General features: G+C 35.9%; 1 protein-coding gene across 11 annotated transcripts in view; it reads right to left on the bottom strand.

Annotated features, from left to right (window-relative positions):
- Window positions 1-21,205, bottom strand: part of BRCA1 (BRCA1, DNA repair associated) — a 31,688-nt gene that overhangs the window by 7,630 nt on the left and 2,853 nt on the right. For 6 of the 11 annotated variants that reach the window (XR_003254424.1, XR_003254427.1, XR_003254426.1 and 3 more), the window contains 15 exons: window positions 21,033-21,113; window positions 20,425-20,513; window positions 19,280-19,425; window positions 17,701-17,809; window positions 16,676-16,721; window positions 16,031-16,176; window positions 12,141-15,515; window positions 11,380-11,465; window positions 9,684-9,858; window positions 6,406-6,535; window positions 6,075-6,241; window positions 5,269-5,594; window positions 2,830-2,917; window positions 1,551-1,628; window positions 1,039-1,079 (listed from right to left, as the gene is read on the bottom strand). Coding sequence is in view for 7 of the 11 variants with exons in the window: in XM_026071272.1 (XP_025927057.1) it covers window positions 1,039-1,079; window positions 1,551-1,628; window positions 2,830-2,917; window positions 5,269-5,594; window positions 6,075-6,241; window positions 6,406-6,535; window positions 9,684-9,858; window positions 11,380-11,465; window positions 12,141-15,515; window positions 16,031-16,176; window positions 16,676-16,721; window positions 17,701-17,809; window positions 19,280-19,425; window positions 20,425-20,513; window positions 21,033-21,113 (5,083 nt within the window). In the remaining 4 variants the exon portion in view is untranslated. The remainder of the gene's footprint in view (window positions 1-1,038; window positions 1,080-1,550; window positions 1,629-2,829; window positions 2,918-5,268; window positions 5,595-6,074; window positions 6,242-6,405; window positions 6,536-9,683; window positions 9,859-11,379; window positions 11,466-12,140; window positions 15,516-16,030; window positions 16,177-16,675; window positions 16,722-17,700; window positions 17,810-19,279; window positions 19,426-20,424; window positions 20,514-21,032; window positions 21,114-21,205) is intronic. The other 5 variants (XM_026071273.1, XM_026071274.1, XM_026071276.1 and 2 more) reach the window with 5 other exon arrangements.

Below are 21,205 nucleotides of genomic sequence, written 5' to 3'. Positions count from 1 at the left end.
AGAGCCCTGGATCAGAACAGAAAGAAGCTGTCAGATTTCAAAACTGGAAACGTTACAATTAAATGTGCATGGAAAAATAATCAAAAGGCTTTTCCAGAAAAATAATGGAATGCAGTAACCAGACTCCTGCAGCACTGGTCAATTTTTTGAAGAAACAAGTTATAGTCAATGCAGCAGACTGTCTAAAAGAAGTGGCATGCTCCAAGATTAAAATTAAATTATAGAGTAAAGTCTCATTTGATAGAAATTAAGTATCAGTACATAACCTCTAAACTTCATTTATTTAATTTTCAACAACTATTTTCTTTCAAGGCATTCATTTAGCATATAGATTAACAACAAATACATTGTTGCATTTGATAATTTCATATCTACATCTGTCTCAGTCAACTCCTTACTCTCCACTACTCTCTTGAAAGCTCCCTAAAAACTTTCATGCAGTCTAATCTTCTATAAGAATATAAAAACCAGCAGCATATTTTCAGTTTAGCTTGAAAAAAAAGTTTTGGTTTTCATTATAATAGGATCCTCTCCTCAGTGCTTCAAAGCAATATGGGAATGCTTTGCAAGACAATGCTAGCAGCTGTCCCATATTCTAGTATTTCCAGTTAATTCTGTCACAACTGCCCCCTTCCTCCCAGGGCATAGGAGGACCATCAATACTTAAACACTTAATATAGCTTTGTTCCAACCTAATTCCTTTAGGCAGACAATAGACATTTTCCTCTATGTTGTAACCTGTCAACAGCAGTAGAAAGTTTTTGAAAAATATGTCTATAAACTGTTCCAAAAATAAAGGAGAAACATTATGTCTTCAATAACACTGAATACCTATAGCCCACCGAACTATGGCTTTTGCTCCTAGCATTTGGTAAAACCAGGATCTCAGTTTTCACAGATGAATTTCTAACTAGCACAAACACCTCCCAGCTGCCATGTATTAAATGTTTAGACAATGTTTGAGACTACTAATAGGTCCATCGCTGTAACAACACCTTTTACACATTTGACATTTCACTGTTAAGATAAGAGACCTACCTCATCAAGTATTCTTCCTTCTTTAAAAGACTGAATTACCCCTAAACAAAAAGATCAGAACAGGGCAAGTCATTTTATCCAACAAAATTGTTCTTCCACTGCCAATAGTCTAGCTTCACTGACATATTAAATGCAAGGTATTTTGTATTAAGGGAAATAAATTATTTAACTGAATACTCTATGATGCATGAAAGTACTTAATGAATTTTTTTTAATCTTTCATAAATAATGCTAATTCTGCATTAACCAATACCATGCAGCTCAAATGTTTAAATTAGGAGGGGGAGAGGAACAACCAAATACAGCTATTTGAAAGCAGAAAAAGTATTCAGAGGAGAAATAAGCTTGATGTTGCTGTTAACGATTTAAGTATTTAGATGAAGCTGCAAAACATCAGGTGCCAGCATATTCAAGACATCAAAAGATACAGTGCTGTTTTTTTCTGGAACAAGCGAAGAGCATTTATGGTAGAAGGGCTGAGATCAGTTTGCTCCAAGAAAAGTTATACTTACACTGATAACTAACTACCCATTTTCTTCCTGCAATACCCAGAAAATACTTCAATGTCCGTTCACACACCAGATCCATATCTGCAGAGCAAACAAGTATATGGAGATTTCTTTCAGTTTTGCCATTAATGAAAAACTGTTCAGATGATTCGCACCTAAATGCAAAAAACCCTTTTTGTTAAGTGCAACAGCTAAATACCCGAGCCATCTACGGAAAGGCTGAGAAATTCCAGTGCCCTAACATTCCCCTCCCAAGTCTGCTAAATGCCATTTGTATGAAGATAGCACAGTCTGTCTCTCCAAAACATATGGACAGGGTGTTTATGATAGGCTTCTTGAAGACAAAAATTGAGTCCATAGATTTGGAGTGAGAAGATTTTCTGGCTCCCTTTCTACTTTAGTTTTCAAAAGCAAGAAAGGCTCGTGTGATAGATCATATCCAAGCATGCATCATCTAGAAGTGCTTCTATAAGCAAGACACAAGCCGAGTATATAGCACATCCAATCCCAGACCTGGCAAAAGAAAAAAGAAAAGAAAAAAAGAAAAAAAACCCTTTTGTTCAAAAGCTAATGATATATTCAATAATGAGCTTAAATATAACCTATGCTTAGACATATCAACTCAGTTTCTTCAAACTTTTAATAATAGGATTCATGAGTCCTAAAAAGAACACAAAACAATTTAAGTATCTTAAACATGCAAATAATTGTTACAGTGAAATTGTAGTGCTGCTTTGTTTCTATGGAAGCATGCCTGCCCTATCAGTTACCATTAGAAGTACACATACAATTAAGCTCCATTTTTATCTTCTATTACAGACCATTGTTTCTTTTCAAAATTTAAAAGAAAATGGCATTTACAATCCCTGCAATGGGTTAGGAACCTAAGGCAGCATTCTGTTTTCAGAATGTCTGTATCCTATTTTTTCAGGAACTGTGTTGCTTTCCTTGTGGTTCTTTCTGAATGACTTGATGTTAACTTGCTGTTAACACCTGAAAACCATGAGCAAACAGCTGGAGAAATAACCATTACTTAATGTTAACTTCAAACCACACAAGGAAGCAAAACACACACTCACCCTGATTCTGTGAAATGGAATAAGAGATTTGTGTTCCCAAGTTTAAACAAAAAATCCTGATAAAGAAAAAAAACAATGAATCCCTTCTCCTAATCAGACTATTTAAACTATATTGCTGAATTGTCTGCTTGTTGGTTAGCCCAGAGTTAATTATTTTATATGGCCTGTAAATACGGGTTTTGTTCACACATCTCCCAACAAACCTGTTTTCATGATGACATGGGTTGTTCCTTCAGTAATGTGATTAGATAAAGTGCTCTGAGTTTTTCTGGCAAACTTCTGGACCACCAACTGAAAAATAGTTAAAAAAAATTAATAGTTAGCAGAACAGATTTGAAAAAAATTCAGTTTATGAGAGTATAACATAAGGTAGTTATGTTAAAGTAATGGTCTTATTTGTGGCCAGCACACAGAATGTACATTTCTGTTACAGATACAGTAGAATCACTAATTTTGACAGCCTTCAGCAGGCTAAGGTAAAGAAGAGATCTCATTAGTCAATAGCCTAAGAACCAAAGAAGTCATATCCTCCTGGAAATGCGTCTTAGAAACAGGTTCAAGCTACTGATGGTCACAGAACAGGAAAATATGAAAGATCAGTAATATGACTGTCTATGTGAAGCTTGCAACTAAGACACCTGTTGTTGATAACTGGATGGTCTTTTCTCAGCAACAAATAAAATTAACAGTCAGATAGCAAAGGCATTAACCATGCAGCTCGTTGGTCCAGCACCATTTACCAACCAATATCAACTGATTACAACTTCATTGGCCCCACATGGCTTCCACTAAGGAATAAAACTTGTACTAAAGTTTCTACAATATAAAACATACTATAACCAAACTGTTTTATTCTCATGTTGCTTTAAGCAGAAGGCCACATGATTCAAGAAATACTAAACTACAATGACTAATGATATATACTACCTCTACCAGCATCATTAGCAATTCAGGACTGATTAATTACTGAAATCCTCACTATGGAGCAGAGTTTGGATAAAGCAGCAACAGCTGAGATCAGCCTAATGCAAGTTTCAGAGTTTATTATGTGTAATATTATGAAAGCTGCTGACAAATATAAGTTTAACATGTTTTAACACATTTTAATACACAAAAAGGTTTTCAAAGTTATTTCCTTTTTAGTTAAATCAGCTGTGCATGCCATTTGTGCAGCTTAAAGCTAGCACACACAGCTAAATATTTATTTTTTGTTTCTGAACAGCCAAGCAATGAAACACTGAACAAAAAAATTTCTGTATAGCTGAATTTTTAGTAGTTATTAATAGTGATGTTATTCCTTAATAGAAGATGGTTGACAAAAAACGAAAAGTGTAGGAAGGCATTTTTCTCCATTCTCATGCACAATAGTGGCCATCAGACCACAGAATACTGTATGCAAATAACTGAGGAGAGTGCAGATCAATCAATCCCTTGTGATTACATTCTTAAGGCAAGTAAACTTTAGAGAAAAGGACTGTAATGCCTAGCATTCCAAGTAGTAGTATCACCAGGTTTTTGCAGAGATTGTGTAAATAAGCTGTGACATGTGATTTTACCCAAGAGAGAACTAATTCCAAAAGTCAACTGGATGACTTACTACAAATTTAAGCAGCACTGCTTTACACCATTTGTTCTGAATAAAGCACAAAATATGAAGCAACTGAAACAGCATGATATTATGAAGGTGATATCTAAAGTTCTTCTGACCTGTATATGCATCTCACTTTAGACTGAGAAGTGCAGGCCTTACAGCATTCATTTGCCATGGCAGAAAATACACCACCAAAAGCCACTAACTGTTAGACTGCAGTCTATTTTTTAAAATGCATTTACCAAATTATTTCAGCCAGGGATATCCAAATCTGGATAGGTAACAGAGTAGCTTAACTGGTTGCCTGGTAAGAGGAAAAAAAACAAAAAACAAAACCACCCACACATTTAATTATCCCATAGCTGACATGCTGACTTTTACTAGGAGGCTGTCACATTGTAAAACCATCATACTTCAGCAGACTCTGTGCAGAAAACATGCATCTTTATTCAAGATGACATGTGAACGCATGCTTAAAGGTTATCATGTGCTGAAGTCCCCAGTCAATGAGACTTCCTTATGCATGTTTTTGTTCAGGAAAACATTTAAGTTATTAACACAAATATTTTCAGGTCTTTAGAGTGTTCTGAATAGAGAGGGTCTGGACTGGAACAAGGAATGTGGCAATGTCAAGATAGAATTATACCAGAAAGGTATGGAAGAGTGAACATTTGCATTCTATGGATGTCTGTTATTTTCAAGAATTCAGAAATAGCAAACCCATTCGAAAATTAGAAAAAAAACAGGGCTTTCTAGAAAGAAGGTCCCCTTGCTTTGGAATAATGCATTTTTTTCCCCCTAGTCTCTATACAGCCATTTAAAAAGTTCAAACTTTATTAAGCTTAATAATGCCATTTATAGACAGCATTCTTCATATTTCAGGAGAGAAAAAAAAAGTCTAATTTGAGTTGCTGTATTACTGATCTATAATTCCTGTAAGATTAGTTTCTACTTAGATCTCTCTATGCTGAGGCTAAACGTTTCTTCAGGACTATAGTAGTCATCAGGCATGACTAACACGAGATCTCTAAAAATTCTGAAATATACTTACATGTTCACTTCGATTCAGACCCGATGCCACAATTGACATTTCACGCCTGTTAGTCACAACTGGACTTGTAGCATTTTCTTTCCCAGCTGTATTGTGCAGAACAGATGTAGGAAAACACACACTTCTCCCCTGTTTACATCCTTGATTACAGCTTCTATTAGCATTCTGAGCTACAGCAGAACTATTTGTTGCTTCTGCAGTTTGAGGGTGGAGAAGCCTTATGGAGGAGGAAGAGCTGTTTGGACTCCTGCTCACATTTCCACAGAGATCTGGTAAGACAGATGCACTGTTTCGCTTGGCCCCAGATTTCTCGTCAGCTGCATTTTCTGAAGGAAGAGAGGAATCACTCCTTGAAACAGTTTCATGCTACTTGTAGTCATGTTGGAAGACTGTTGCTCCACTTTTCACGTTTACATGATGCAGTCATTTCCTCTGCTTATTTGTTTACAGCTTCACCTTTGCCTCTGTCATTACTTTTTTCCTGATCTATAGCTGAGATACTAGAATGCTGTGAAACTCTGTTAGCAGCATAACCTGCAAGAAGCACTGATTTATATGCAAGACAAACAATAACTTCCATTACTGTGAAAATATTGTCTAACCCCATCCTGTTGGCAGCCATACATTTAAACAGCTAGGTGATCAAACAAAAACAATCAAAAAGTAGCATCTTTTTAAATTGATGAGGAATATATAAATTCACAAGAAAAATTTTTTTATCTTGCTGGTATGTAAAACATATCAACAACATGGGAAAAAAGGAACCCCCCCCCCCCAAATTGTATTAAATCCCTCTTAAATGTTACCTGATTCAAGCTGACACTGGCTACGCTCTTTCACTGCTTCTGGCAGGGTTTTCTTCTCTTGAAAAGGAGCTTTGTTCTTCAGAACACTGTCACACTGAAGGCCTTTCTCGAGATCTGGTCTCTTTAACAAGCAAGATTTAGAAGAGGGAAGCAATAGTACTGGAGACCTTGAGAGAGAAAAATTAGTTGTCAATTCTTTTTACTCTTCTAAGTATTAGAAGACTATAGCAACAGCTAAGTTCATGCAATTTCTCAAAACCTGAGAGAAATTTGTTTCAAAATTTTTCTTTTTTCTAATACAAGACAAGAAATAAAAACAAAAAGCATTTACCCTTCTTCTAGCTCTTTGATTTTAATGTTGGAAGAATCACTTGACTTAACATGGAAATCATCAGGTGAAAATCCCTTTGAACTGCTGCATTTGTGAATTGCAAAATTTACTTTTGAGGTTGACTCTGTCCCTTTAAAAAAGAAGAATAGTTCTTAAACAAGCAAAATAAAAGCAATTGTTCTTAACTGTTTCTTCAGATGAGAATTTGAGATTCAAGGATTATAGTCCTGATCATGAAAAATGCAACTATATTAATTTGACTACTGTAAAAGTTATGTCTTCAAAACTATAAAAAACAAGTGTCCCCTAATGAAAATCTACACAAAATACTATGCTATTGAAACATGGCTAACAACTACATTTTATTTCACCTATTAAATCATTTACAAAACCAAGACGTCAGCTGATGTATTAGTTGGAAAAGAGCAGCATATCAAATAGGCCAAAGGCAAAATTATACTATTCGTGCAGTTTATTTATGAATCTACTCAACACTTTACCATATCTTTGTTCACAAGCAGTAGAAAGGCAAATATTTAATAGCTGAAAGAGGCTTGTAATTTTTAAACAAATCATCAATARCTGTAATCCTTTAAGCTTTTACAGGTCTGAAATCCATATTCTAACATAACAATGTAAACAAGTACTGTTTTAATTAAATTGTTTTAAGTAATTTTCCAGTCTGAAAGAAACTAATCATTGATTTGCTGACTTAATCCTCAAACATTCTATTTATAGCAGAAAATTGTTATGAATTCGGCTTTTGGGATTTAGAAATGTCACAGGCATTTCAATTTACTCTACAAAATAACAGGATATTCCCAAACTGCAGTAAGGTTCAATGGCATGCAATTCAACCACCCTAATTAACTAAACCCAGATTATAACCAGTCTCCTGGTATTAAATATACCATTAAAGTTTTATCTTTTGGATATCTTCAGAAGTTAAGATAGAAGGATGAAAACACACTGCAACTGTTAAGTCAGTAATGCAGAATCAGAAGATGATCACAGAGAATTTCTTCCACAATAAGTGGTCTTACTTCCTGTTAGGAGCCCAAGCATCAAAGCAGCAGCCAGGGTAGGAAGATGCCTTTGTCTCAGATGTTTGAATTAATTGAAGGAACTACTATGCACCTTTCAAGGGTTTAGCCTCTTCACCTTTTCTTGGCTCCACCTTTTCCAAAAAAAAGTTTCTTTATGCAGACTTCACTGTTCCCCAGACAGGCAGTTAGCACCTTACTATTTACAGCACCAAACCAGTGCTTTCTAATATGTTGTTAGTACTAGGCCTCTATCCTTACTCCGTCATCTCTCTTCTGTCTTATGAACTCATCCAACCTTTCTCCAGCCTTGTGGCAACGAAGTCACAAGTTCATAGAACAAATGTAAAAGAATGTATACAGAAGCTTTCAGAACAGCATACAAGACTTAAGTCACTGTACTAAAGAACAAGATGAGAGAGTGAAGATGCTTACTAACAAAATTAGTAAACCTGAGTGTGTAAAATAAACTGAAATATGTATATTTTTTTTAGTTTAGTAGTTAAGAAGCAGTTGGTTACAGCTGTAAGAAAAAAAAAAAACGAAGAGAAATGCTATTAGTTAGTAGGAGCCCCTTTTAACTACAAGAACAGAATCCTCGTTTAAAAAAGAAGAGAGTCTACAGATGAGGTTGACCTTATCTAACGACACAAAACCATTAAGAACCAAGCCATACAAATTCTAAAGTCACGCTTTCTAAGCCTCAATGTATAAGGAACTACATGGTAACAAACCAGCAATTAGCTGAAACTTCAAATAAAAATCTTTGTACTGAACAGGAATGGCATGCTGCTGCATACTGCAAAAGGACTTCAGTCTTCAATGTCTAGTAAATGATCTAACCTGACATATAGAAAAAATACATCGAAGGAAACATATTTTAAATCACTACCATGGCAACAGAGCCTATTGTTTTTCATGCACAAGCTTCTCAGTGACGACAAAAACTAACTTATTAACATACAAACAGCAGAGCCATTTGTATAGCTGCACCATACTGGCTGACAAACAATTTCAGTTTTAATTTCTTAAGGCTGAGGTTAAGTCTAAAGGTCTCATACATCACACTGTACACCACCACCTTCCAGGAGACCAACAGGAAACTACAGGTTGTTTTGAGATATTTGACTAACCCACATGGCAGTGATGAAAACCCTTTGAATTTAGATAGAACAGGCTCCACAGTGAAAATCATACAGTGTAAAAGCATGATAAGATACAAAATGGTTTGAATTCCAGGATGTCCAGTTATTCTAGTTGCCCTCAGCAAATAAAGATAACTGACTGAAACAAGACCCTAAAAATAGAAAAACATTTTTTAGCAGCAAGGCAGATAGTAAAGCACTGGTGCAATCAATCTAAGTGTTCAAGAAGCATAACATCTTTAGATATCTTTACATCAGCGCTGGGTGACTTTCTAGAACACTGATCCTAGTTCAGCAGTGAACTTCTACACTTACTATCGGCTTTGTTCGAAGAATGCTCTATGCTCTGTCACGTAAAAGTTGTCAGACTAGTAATCTCAGTATTTCTTTCTCACCTTAACAAACAAAAGCATTAAATAAAGCCCTCTCACCACTGCTTACATAGCAGGCAGCAACTCACCCTATCCTCAGTATGCAATAAGCCTTTGGTGATTACTGAGGTATTCTTCAGCCTTTATATACTGTCTTATGCACTTTCCAATCAGCAAACTTGTGTTCAAGTCTTGTTCAGGGGATTTATGCCCCACTATAACTTTTTCTCTTCTTCTCTGTCAGCAGCCTGACCTGTACTGTATTACTTTTGACAGCCAACACATACCTAAACTCATTTCTGTGTTCTTTGATATGCTAAAGGACAATTTCTACTACAGCAATAGAAGGCCATATCCTTTCAGTTTAGCCGCTCTCCCAGCCCCTTACCCATTCCGGTGAAATAAGACAGAGCGGAACTGGAATTGACAGAACAGCAACACGGATTAGTTCTGCCAAGCCACAAGGCCTACACAAAGCACTTATAAAATTAAACTGCATAATCTTACACAAATCTGGAACAGGGAAGTTTTTAGGCTATGTAGTGCATAAGTCATAAATAAAAAAAGATTTATCTCACTGAATAGCTGAACTTAGGTAAAATTCTGCTAATGCATTACTTTAAATCAACACTGCCATTTTTCATTTACCACAAATTGAACTAGGAATAGTCACATAGTTTTTAGTTAGAAAGCTAGAAAAGGTTCTCATTGCTATTTACCTCTTACTTGTCTCATCTGTTCTGTTCTGAGTGCTCCTTCACTACTAGAATGTGGCAGCTCCTTACATACGGGTGAAAATTCAGAGTCCTGACTTTCATGCTGCTTTAGCACTGCTTCAAGTACAGCCATTTCTTGCTGAAGTTTTTTTAGATTGTTTTGCATAGCATTCTTCTGCTGCAAAAGATACAAGATTATGTCAACATTAGCTAACTCATTTTTGAATTTTAGAATTATTTTCTGTAACAATTACTTGAAAATTATATACAACAAACTGATTTTGAATTAATTCTTTAACAAGTGTTTAGGAGGTAGTTTTTACTGTAATGAACACATGATATATCAAAAGAAAAAAGAAATGCACAGTCATTTTGCTGTTCAAATTATTTCAGTTTAGATTTACCATAGTTCAATCAATTACTGTCGGGGGGGGAGGGGGGAGAGGGAATGAACTTTGCCAAAAATTTCTTTCAAAGTCATTTTGCTCCAATTGCATTAGCCAGTTAATATAAAAATGAATAGTGAGCATCAAGTATTGAGCCCCTGCACTTTCCATCATTATTGAAAGTCCTGAAGACGGTTTAAATAGAATAAAGTATTTCATCCTACTCTCCTTATCTCTGAAAACTACAGTACTCTACTAAAAAACATGCACTGTACCTTCTCATAAGAGCTGGGGGTTCAGAGTATCCTTTTAAAAACCTAAAGTGTTCACTATACTGAATAAAGTGGTTTCTACAGCACAGAACACTACATTTCTAGCTCCAGCACTGACACCATGTGGAACTTTCTTGTTACTGAATCAATGCAAAAACAAACAACCCACCAAACAGAAAAAAAATTCATACTGACATTATTCTATTCAACCCAGACAAATCCTAGAATCTCTATCAATTAAGCTACTTCAGGAAGCAATGCTCTGCAAATTGACCACATTCTGCACTGATGTAGTACAGAAGAACTACCCATAAAGGAGGAAGATGTAGTTCAGTCTTCTCTGAAATGCATAAAATCCCATCAGAATATAAACTGTGAAGAGASAGAGATTTAGGATAAGACCTGCCTGTACGTTCCGGAAGACCAAGGAAAAAAATATCAATCAGCTAATACATAAAGTCAGGCCATTGAACAGCTGTCAGAAAATTAATATCATAGACAAGATAATGTGCTACACAGAGACCTTCCATTGGATACCACTTGTTGGGTCTTATAGATATACTATTCTAGTATAGAATGGTTTGATTTAATCAGAAGGTAAGACTTCATGCTTCTAAACATAATAATGTTGGAAATCCAGTCCTTACCACAAATAGTTATAAATTCCCATCAGTTAAACCTATAAATATAGGAAGCACAGGTTTCCAGCATCAGTGAAGCATGGCGATTAAGTTCATTAATAAACAAGTCCCACAATTAAACATCATAATCAAAACCACGGAACAAAATATGGCCATCAGAATGTGATGTTAGCATGGAAGACAAAGTTGGACAAGTAACACAGAAGCAGTTCTATAGTTCTTGATTAATAACACCTTCGGAAGTAACCTAGCTACAGAAGGAATGATGCTGAAAGCAGTTTCCCACTGTGTTGACTTCACAGCTTTTGTGTGCTTGCCTATATCCTAGAATCCAAACCGGCAAATCATACTGAGAAGGTACATTAAGTACTTTTAGAATTTAGTGCATGAACTCACTTACCTGTGTAGTAAGGATTTCAGCCTGAGAGAATGGTCCAGACGAATCCTCTACATGACTTGTTTCACTATCATATCCGGATGCTTCACCTTGAAGGAGGCATAAGAAAATCTGAAAGTTAGTTAAAGAAAGACAGAAAACAAACAAACATTACCAACAGTTTCTCTTACCGCACAGCTCATTTAGCCAACTGTTAGCTATAAAAATAAGATTTCAAAAGTTTCAATAACACTTAAGTTAAAAGCACAGCTCTACTTCAAGTGAGCATTTTAAAGAATACCATGTCACACATACAACAAAGTAAATGGAACTCAAGGTAAGTGTTTCAAGAGTGATGAAAGAGTCCTAAGAATTTATGAGAGTCATAAGTTTGAAATAAGCACTACAGAATTCTACAGCCAAATATATTTCGAAAACATAATCTGGGAAAATAGCTTAAGTAGGCTCTATGAAACTTCGCCGACAGACCCAAATATGACATTGCAACAAGAAAACCAGCCTTTCACTCAAAAATTAACTTCCATCAGATATACTCAACCTGACCTCCAGTGCCCCATTTATTCATTTTTGCTCTGAACAAAGAAAACTAGGGAAACTTAACTTTTAGGAAATAAACCATTGAGGGGTTTTGCTTAGATCCGATACATTTCTTTACAAGAGCAAGCACCATTTAAAAGCAGAACAAAGTTCCCATATAATTACCAAGAGCTTAAGTACAATGACATTACAAACACAGCAGCAGAGATAAAAATCTTGTTTTGTACCTAGGTTTGCTCCCATGTTTGGGTCTTCTTGGTATTCATCTTTCAAGTTAGTTTTTCTTTTCTTCAGCCCTCCATTACAACTTTGAAAAGTTTCTTTATTGTCATTCTGATTGCTCATTTGTTTGGATGCAAGAACTAGCGTTAAAGGCTTCTTCAGTTCTTGTGCTCCATCAACTGACTCTTCAGACAAGTTGGACTGGGAAGAAAATAAGTTAACAGAACATTCTGATTCCTGGCTTGGAGAAACACACCCAGTACTTAGGGCAGCTCCTGGTRTTTTCTGCATACTACGGTCATTATGACTTCCACTGTGAGGCAATGTGCTGGGATTTACTGAAGAGCCTACCACAGATGTCATCTGTTTATTGAACTGCAAAGGCGTGCTTGCTGATTTGCCAAATATTAATGCCTGAAAACATGGTAAATTTTCATCCTCACTAGATTCTTCCTCTGAAGATTGAAGCTTCTGCACTCTTCTTCGAGATCTCTGAATACCTTGAGATATAGGCGTAGAATTTACACTTCTACCATCCAGTTCTTTTACCAGGGCACTGTCACTTCTTTTAACGAACACAGCAGATCTCTCTTTCCTATCAGTTTCACAAAAGCTGCTGTTCTCTTCAATATCATCATCAGAGCATAGTAAGCCATCAGGGGTTTCAGACAGGCCTGGAAAATCAGTACTAACTTTAAGAGGATGTTCTAGAGCCTCTGAAATTAAACACTCAGGCATCCCTATGCTGGCAGTTTGCATTGCTTGTTCTTCATTGCTCTTTGCTTGTTTTCTTTCTCTTATGCCATCTTTCTTTTCCATGTCTTTGCAGTTAAATTCAGCAGGACTTTGCTGACAAACTGTAGAACAAACCATTGATGGCTGAAAATGTAATAATGGTCCTTTGCCTTCATCAACTTCAGCATTTTCTGCTTGATTACTTTCTGAACTGAAGCCTATTTCATTAACTGTGTTTATTCTTTGGAAAACATGCTCTTCTGTATTACTCTGATCACTTTGGCCTTTATTACTTTCGAATGGATTCTGACTTAGCTCACTTTCTATCACTGTGTCAGCTGACACTGTCTTATTATTTGCCTGCTCTCTTTTTTGCTGTTCATTTTTATTCTCAACCACAGTACCACCTATTCTTATTGGTGATGTCAGATTCCCTTGATCTGCAACCTGTGAAACATTTTCTCGATGTTCCCCAGTGTGCATACGTTCAGTGTTACTGACAAAGCAAGACACAGGACTAACACAAACAGATTCATAGGTCTTAAGCTTTTCTTTCTCACAAACCCTATTCAAGCTTTCAGAAGCTGTTTTCTCTACTTGCAAGTTTTCAGTTTTTAAATATTTGCTATGCTTATTTTCTACCTGATCAGCACATGATATCTTTAAAGTTTCAGAAGCAGCATCTTCTATTACGCATGCCTTCATGGGACTAGGATAAAGGGTAAATGATAGTCGTTTTGAATGCCTAAATATATTTCGCAGATACTGTGTGTCTAATTCACTATCTTCAGCTTCCTTGGTCAGTTCCAAAACATTTTCAGTCATTAGTGATTTTTCATTTCTAAAGTCCTCTGGAACATTATCTGTATAGTGTCCATTGTCCTGAGGAAAAGTAGTACATGCTTCAGTTGCCTTCTGTTTGGTCACCTGGGAAGCAGTTTGCACAGCATTCACTGAAGGAGGCCCAAGGAGGAAAGGGCTACCTAGTATTTCACCTTCTTGAGAGTCTGTATCAGGTACAACAGAACCAAAATTTGAATGCTGACATGAAGATGTAGGATTGAAGGGACTTTTTCCAGTGTTTGCAGTGTCAGATGAATTCTTTAGACTAATCTGTATTTCATCAGCTTCCAGTTCAGCACTCTTCAGATTAGTGGCTGGCCTATAACTCAGTATATCCTGCTGCTCACCCAGGTCTTTGCATTCAGAAGAATGAACCAACACATTCCTTTGCACACCAGAGAAAGACCCTCCACTTCTGCTGTCATACTTTCCTGCTCCCTCAGTTAGTATCCTTCTTTTTCCTGTTTCTTTTGTCATTTCTTCAGCAAGTAACTGAAGTCTTCTGCTGCGCCTGACTTGTCTGTGCTCAGAATCAACTTTTCTTGGCTCTTCACTGCTTGGATAGCTATCAATCTGTGGCTCAGCTGGATCAGGGGAGCCTGAGTTTCTACCAACTACTAATTGTAGAGCATGCATAGCTCTAGTCGAATGTCTGCATTTTTTTGCTAAAGAACTTCTTGTTTTTTTAGTGCTCTTCTGATCACAGTTATTTGGTTCTAGCGCTCCATTGGATTCACCAGTCACTTCTTCAGTAGCATTTTTCCATATGGATTCTCCTTCCCCAAGTTCTGCTAGTGTATTATCCTTTCTTTTCTCAGTCACAGAACTCTCATTAACAGCAGAATTTTCATCATGTTTTTTCTTTTCAGTCTCTCCAAGGCACCAGTTAACACTTTGAGGGCACCCATCTGCCTCTCCCAGATCTTTTTTCTTGATGAAGTACTCAGGTTGCAGGACACAGGCAGTCTTCCTTTTACGTTTTAGTTTGTCCATTGTAGAATTATTCAAGCATTTTTCATCAGCAGCCACATCTTCATTTTTTGCAGTAGGTAAAATCTCTCTCAAGATAATAGGGGGATTTGACTTCCTCTCTCTCTTGTATGTTTTTCCAAATATTTTGTCTTTGATGCTATCTGCTGCTGGTTTTGACAATTTCTTATTTTCTTCAATGACTGTAATTTCCATGCAGTTTACCATAAGGTTAGTCTTCTCTGAAATACAGGAATCTTTATCTGATAAATATGCATCTCCTTCAGCTGAAGTATCAGTTGCTTCAGCAGGACCATCCTGGGAAGAACCRGAAGACAGAATCTCATTGCTTTTTGAAAACCATTCATTGACTTTCTGAATGCTTCGCTTTAATCTCTTCCTAGAAACCTGATTCAGGGTATCACTGTGAAGCGTCTCTGGCTTCTCCAGAGGAGGTTCTTCTTCAGGAAGAGAATCATTCTCAGGTTCACACATTTCCACATCTTCCACACATTGCACAACAATATCTATTTCCTTGCTTTTATCCACCTTGCTCTCTGAGCTATCTTCTAAGTCAGACTCTTTGCTTTTACTATTGCATTGAGTTTGCTCTGCATCCATTTCTTCCATGTTTTTAAAGAAAGACGTGCCCCCCTTCCTCAAGGGGCTGGCATTACCCACTCTCTCACACTGCTCTGCAAGTAAGTCTGCAGAAAGAACATTTAAAGGAGAACTCTGGCATTCAGTCACATTCACTTGGCCAGGTTTGGCATGTTCAGTGATGTTCTGAGTGCTTTTCTTGCTCAAACCTTCCTTTAAGGAATCACTTTCACCTGAAGATGCAAAAGTATCGTAAATTATTAAGCACTATTTTAATGTACACAAGAATAATGACAAGCTTAACAGCATCTATTTTGTTTTAAAGAACTGTTCTTGTTATTGTCCCTCCAGCCCCAAAACATAGAATATTACACTGCACACAATTCTCCCTCTAGAGAAAGGAATAGAGAGCAAACTACATGACATATATTCATCCAACTCCTTGCATGAATTGCCAGACAGTGGTCACAAATATGTATTATGAGGGATAATATATTGGCCTAAGTAGGATAGAATTAGTTTTGCACTTGATCAAGTTATTTTTCCACTCAGTTTCTGTGCACAAAATGCCCATATTTTAAGTGTCTAGTCTACAGGCATAGTCTCGTACTACATTGTCACTAGCTGTAGGCATCAATAAAATTACAAGATACAGGACTGCAAAATAATGTGAAATCAAGATACTAGCTTAAGATCTTTCTGTCAAGTTTTCCTCTTGATCATTTTGTCACAGAAATAATGAACACACCTATGACATTTGGCAGAATTACTTCTTTGGCACGCAGCTTAACAGGCTGTATTTTGCAAGAATATTCATTCCCCTTCTCAGAACTCTTAAGTTCTTCTAGCTTTTCTTGAGATGAAAGCTGAAGCACTTCTTTGTCTCCTAACCTGCTGGAAAGGATTGTGAAGAAAGATCTAATTGCATTACAAGGCCAACCACAATTTGATATAATAGGAGATAATACTCGATTTTCCCTTTTTGCTCTTGGAAGTAGGTTTCAGAGAAACCAGATTGCTCAGTAAAGACAATCATGCAAAAATGGCACTTGCCACACCAGCTTCCCCAAGTTTCAGATCATTTCTTTAAAAGATCCCCCCCCACCTTCCTGCATTTAGTGTTTATTTTCTAAAGCATACTGAGTATTTTTTTCCTCTAGATGCTCCAACATCTATGCAAGTGACAAAACATTTAGAAAATAGCTTTAAAGCACATCATGTGACAAACTGAAGGGAGCCAGCTGCCCATTCTACCCTAATGCACTCAAAGTTAAAAATCATTTGAGAGCTTGGAGAATTCTATCAGTCCTTTGCTAAGAAACTAAAGCATAGGAATCAGAATCCTGAACTGTTGTCTTTAGAAAATATGAATTGCTTAGTTACCCTTACTTACCCAGTATTGCCTGCCTGTTTGAAAAGCTCTTCAGATGAATCAGAGCCTAAAAACAAATCAGCTGTTACTCTGGTTGGAAAGATTTGAGACAAATGACTTGTCGGATTCAATGTTTATTATCACAGGAACACATATGCTCGGTTCTTTCTAGGTATAGATGCTTTTAGCTTTTATCATGTGAAATCCAGTTCTGTACTGGTGATTAGACAAAATACCAGTATGGTATTTTATCCAATTATAGTGAATTCTATGTATAAGCATCATGTGGCTCCAGCATAAAACACTTTTTCCAGGCAGAGATGTTTTTAATACAGTGACTGGTAACAGAGAAAACTAAGAATTAACCTCTGTTTTCCTAATTTATACAGAAAACTGTTGCTAGTATTTAGAATTTAGAACTGGCAATCAGAGTGATAGATTGGAAGCTCTGTTTCAGATCCTTTGATTGATCTTGGCAGAAGCAAGAAGGAAAAAAAATGAGGCAATGAATACTATCTGTAAAAAGGAGCAATACCTTTTTTGAAGGAACAGGGAGACCAAACTACACATAGCACCTATCCTGTTTCAAGTGGGAGTCCACACCAGATAAAGTCCACACCAAATACAAAAAAGCCAAGTTAGACAGAAATGAAATATTCTTCTCTCATTCTCCATTAGATCTCTTTCTTACCTCTGGTTATTAAATAGAGTCTCAAGCCCTGGTGAACAAAGCTTAATATTCTTTAGAAAACACTGGGTATCATTAATTATAACAACTATAACTATCTTCATATCTATAAGCATCTTTTTTTTTTTGGGTCTTGTACATTGATGCTTAAATGTTTCCTATGGCAAGGTGTTACACAGCATAATAAACTCTGTAAAACCTTCAGTTTACAGGCTTTGACTTGTCCATGTATTTGTCCCTTTGTTCTCATTTTGGGAGTTAATTAGTGTTTATAAAAAACACTGAACTTCATCACCTTTCATTACTTTGCAAGTATTATAGAAAAGCTCAGCTGGTGTGTATCCACAGAAGCTCTTACCAAACTCTATATATATCCCTGTATCAGAGTCACATTTCTGGTTTCTGTTTCTCAAGGGACACCTTTTGACCCTGGTATCTGTAAGTTGTGGATCCGTGTTAGCTTCCTGCTGATAGAAGAATATAAAGGAATAGTTATTTATATCCATCATATATATGTTATAAAACTAATACATAACTAACACATACAATATACTATAATATATATGTATTATATATATGGGAGGGTGTAAAGACGACAGGGCCAGACCTTTCTTAGTTGTGCCCAGTGACAGGATGAGAGGCAATGGGCACAAACTGAAACACGGGAAATTCCACCTGAACATAAGAAAACAATTCTTTATTGTGAGAGTGAGTTGAACTCTGGAATAGGTTGCCCAGAGAGGTTATAGAATATCCATCCTTGGGGATATTCAAAACCCAACTGGACAAGTCCTGGGCAGTCTGCTCTAGCTGCCCCTGCTTGAGCAGGGGTGGACCATATGATCTCCCGAGGTCCCTTCCAACGTCAACTATTCTGTGATAACAGTAAGTTAATTTCAAAAATAAACTGTTATTATTCAAGTTACAGCAGGATGATACGTATGGACTAAAGGGAAGTATTTAAATTGGCAGCTTCTGTACAAAAATCCAGTACATGCAGTTTATCCTACTGATATAAGTAACAGAATATATTAATTGAAACAATTCATGTACATGCATTTAACAGCTCAAATTGTTTCCATTAATGGTTTTATATTTAACATTCTATTCGCATCCAGCAGATAAGACAAGAAGGTTTAACAATGCACCATGAACCACTAATACACAAAGCAATCACCCTCTGTTGGGAAATGTGGAAATGTCTTAAGAATTAAGACTTATATTCATGGTCTTACCACTAAAAAGAAAAAAAAAAAGGCTCTACCATTGCTTAGACTAGAAAGCTTTTAACTTTGCTAATAAAAAAGAATAGTTCTTAAACTGCACAGAATCAGCAATGGTACTCAAGTAGAAAAAGCCAACAATTTCATTGGAATATCAAACCTCAGAGATATAGAAAATACAGCTTTTCTCTTTTATTTCTGCATTTTATTTTCAAGCTTCTAAAAGGATGTTATAATTTCCGAAGGATATTATAATTTCCATGAACTTTGTTTTTAATAAGTTTTTTTTAAAAAAGGGGGGGAAAAAATATGTGTGTGTGTGTGTATATATATATATACACACACACACACACACACACACACAATATATATGTTACCTTGCTATTAGTTATTTGACTACCTCATTAAACAAATAGTAAAGAAAAAGCTTTCAACCTTCATTTCAGTGAGAGGATATATTATGGCCATATTATCTTCTCTTTTAAAAAAAAAATAAAGTCATTTTATGTGAACAGCTTTTTAAAGTAGGTTTCCAAAAGCAAGACAAGATATTCAGATGTCCCTGTCCAGGAGTCATACTCAAGTCAAATAGGGATCTGAAAGGAAGCCAGAAGAGAATCTCCTATTTCATTAATTTATTTATATATATTTACACACATTCCAAATAAAACACTAAGCAATACACAAAAGCAAACTGGGTAAAAGAAAGATTACCAAGGTACAATTTTCTTGTCCATTTTCTTTAGCTCTTTTTTTCCTGTTTCTGAAACCTCTACTTTGGATGATAGAACTTTCTTTACACAGGGCCTCAGCAGCATTGGCTTCTATGGATGTTTTAGAAAAGTGATGACTGTTTAGAACTGAAAAATGACAGTAGAAAAAAAATACAGAAGTATTTTCTTATACTGAGCATGACAGCAGGTATTATATATTCAGCAAATAGCCTTGTATAAAACCTATGTAACTAGCACATGTACAGTTAAAATGCATCACAGAAATCCTGAAAGACACTTGGCTAAGTTATGATTATATTATTATTGATCATATTACCAAGATTATTATTACACTAATGAAATAGTAAAGACTTTTTTTTGAAGAAGAAATTTTTTTTACAAGTTGCCTTGAAATATTAAGTAAAAGCCTGATCTTGTTAATTGACTTTCCCAACTAATTTTGCTTATATGGATAATCTGGCAGGAACAGGATCTAACACTAATGGTTTTAGAATGACTGAACAAGTTGGAAAAAATATTTGAAAAGAATTTCCAAAAGCCTTCAAAAAAAACTGAAGAAAGTCTAGTTTTTATAGCACAATTTCGTCCTTGCTATGAAAAACAAACTTTTTTTCCAAAATATAAACAAGCACGTCTGACTTGCCAATACTTTATACAAAGCACCGAATACTAGAAAGGATAAACATGCATTCCAAAAGAATACACTTGAATGAGATAAGTTAATACATACTATTATAATACTCTCTAATTCAGGCTTTCTAGACCTGTAATTTTTTAAAAATTAAAGCTGCAAGATTGGGTGTAGTAACAAATCAAGAACAGATCTTTGCCACACAATTAGAGATTATCTGCTACACATTCAACCATATTTCAGGCACTGAAAATAAGATCAGAAGCTGGAGTCATCAAATGCACAGAAAAAACACTCAAGAAAGCTCAAGATGCTATTTGTAGGCACACTTAGGGAACTTTTAAGGGAACTTATGCTTCTAAATCCAAGAAAACACTTCAGATATTTCCTCCCATATGGCATTCTGCATAATGAGTAAGATACCAGGCAAATAATTATGATATAAATGCCAAAATCTTATTTCAAAAAGGAGCCAACACTCAAATAATACTTACACTTCACTCCCGTGTCAAGCTCAAAAGCATGGATCGTTTCCAACAATCCTTCAATTAGTTGCTTAAATCTGGAATTTTCCTGAAGACTTCTGAAATAACATCACTATATAAGATATCTCTAAGACAAAGCTATGGGTAAGCTACTAGTAGTTCTCCTAGAACTTAGACTAAACAAAAAAGGAATATAACTGCAAAGGGGAAGATGAGACAAAAAAATTGTTGCCAAGGAATATCAATACAATTCCCCCAAACAGCCATTACTACTGGAATTAAAACATTATCAACAGAAAGTGAAAATTTCATTGTATTTTTCCTCACGTAGCTTTAGCACAGAGGAACTCATTATAATGACTGAACAGCAACAATACAGTCTATACTTGACAGCACAAGCATTTGCTAAGAAAGGTGTCTCTACCTGCGATCACTGAAAAAAATTTATATTGAGGTAAGACACTAAAGAGTTTTAAACATGTAAATATTTTGTTTGATAATCATCCTTCGTTTGTTTTAATTTCCAGCTAAGACAGTTTTAGGACAATGAATCATATTTTCCTTAGACATCACACATATTCTTCTCATCCCCAAGCCCCTTTCCAAAGATATGTTACCTTTTGGTAACTTCAGTCTTGCACAGAGGACACTGTATCACACCTTTTTTCTTTTTGCTGAGGAGTTTAAACATACAGAACCTAGGAAAAAAGAATAGTCATGATAGTAACTAAAATGGAAGGATTTTTTTTCTTAAAAGCTGTGCCTGTCTGTGCACCACTTAGTATAAATT

The sequence above is a fragment of the Apteryx rowi genome, unplaced genomic scaffold (genome assembly GCF_003343035.1).
Source record: "Apteryx rowi isolate R43461 unplaced genomic scaffold, aptRow1 scaffold_323, whole genome shotgun sequence".
Lineage (NCBI taxonomy): Eukaryota > Metazoa > Chordata > Aves > Apterygiformes > Apterygidae > Apteryx > Apteryx rowi.
This window is presented reverse-complemented; position numbering and strand designations above follow the sequence as displayed.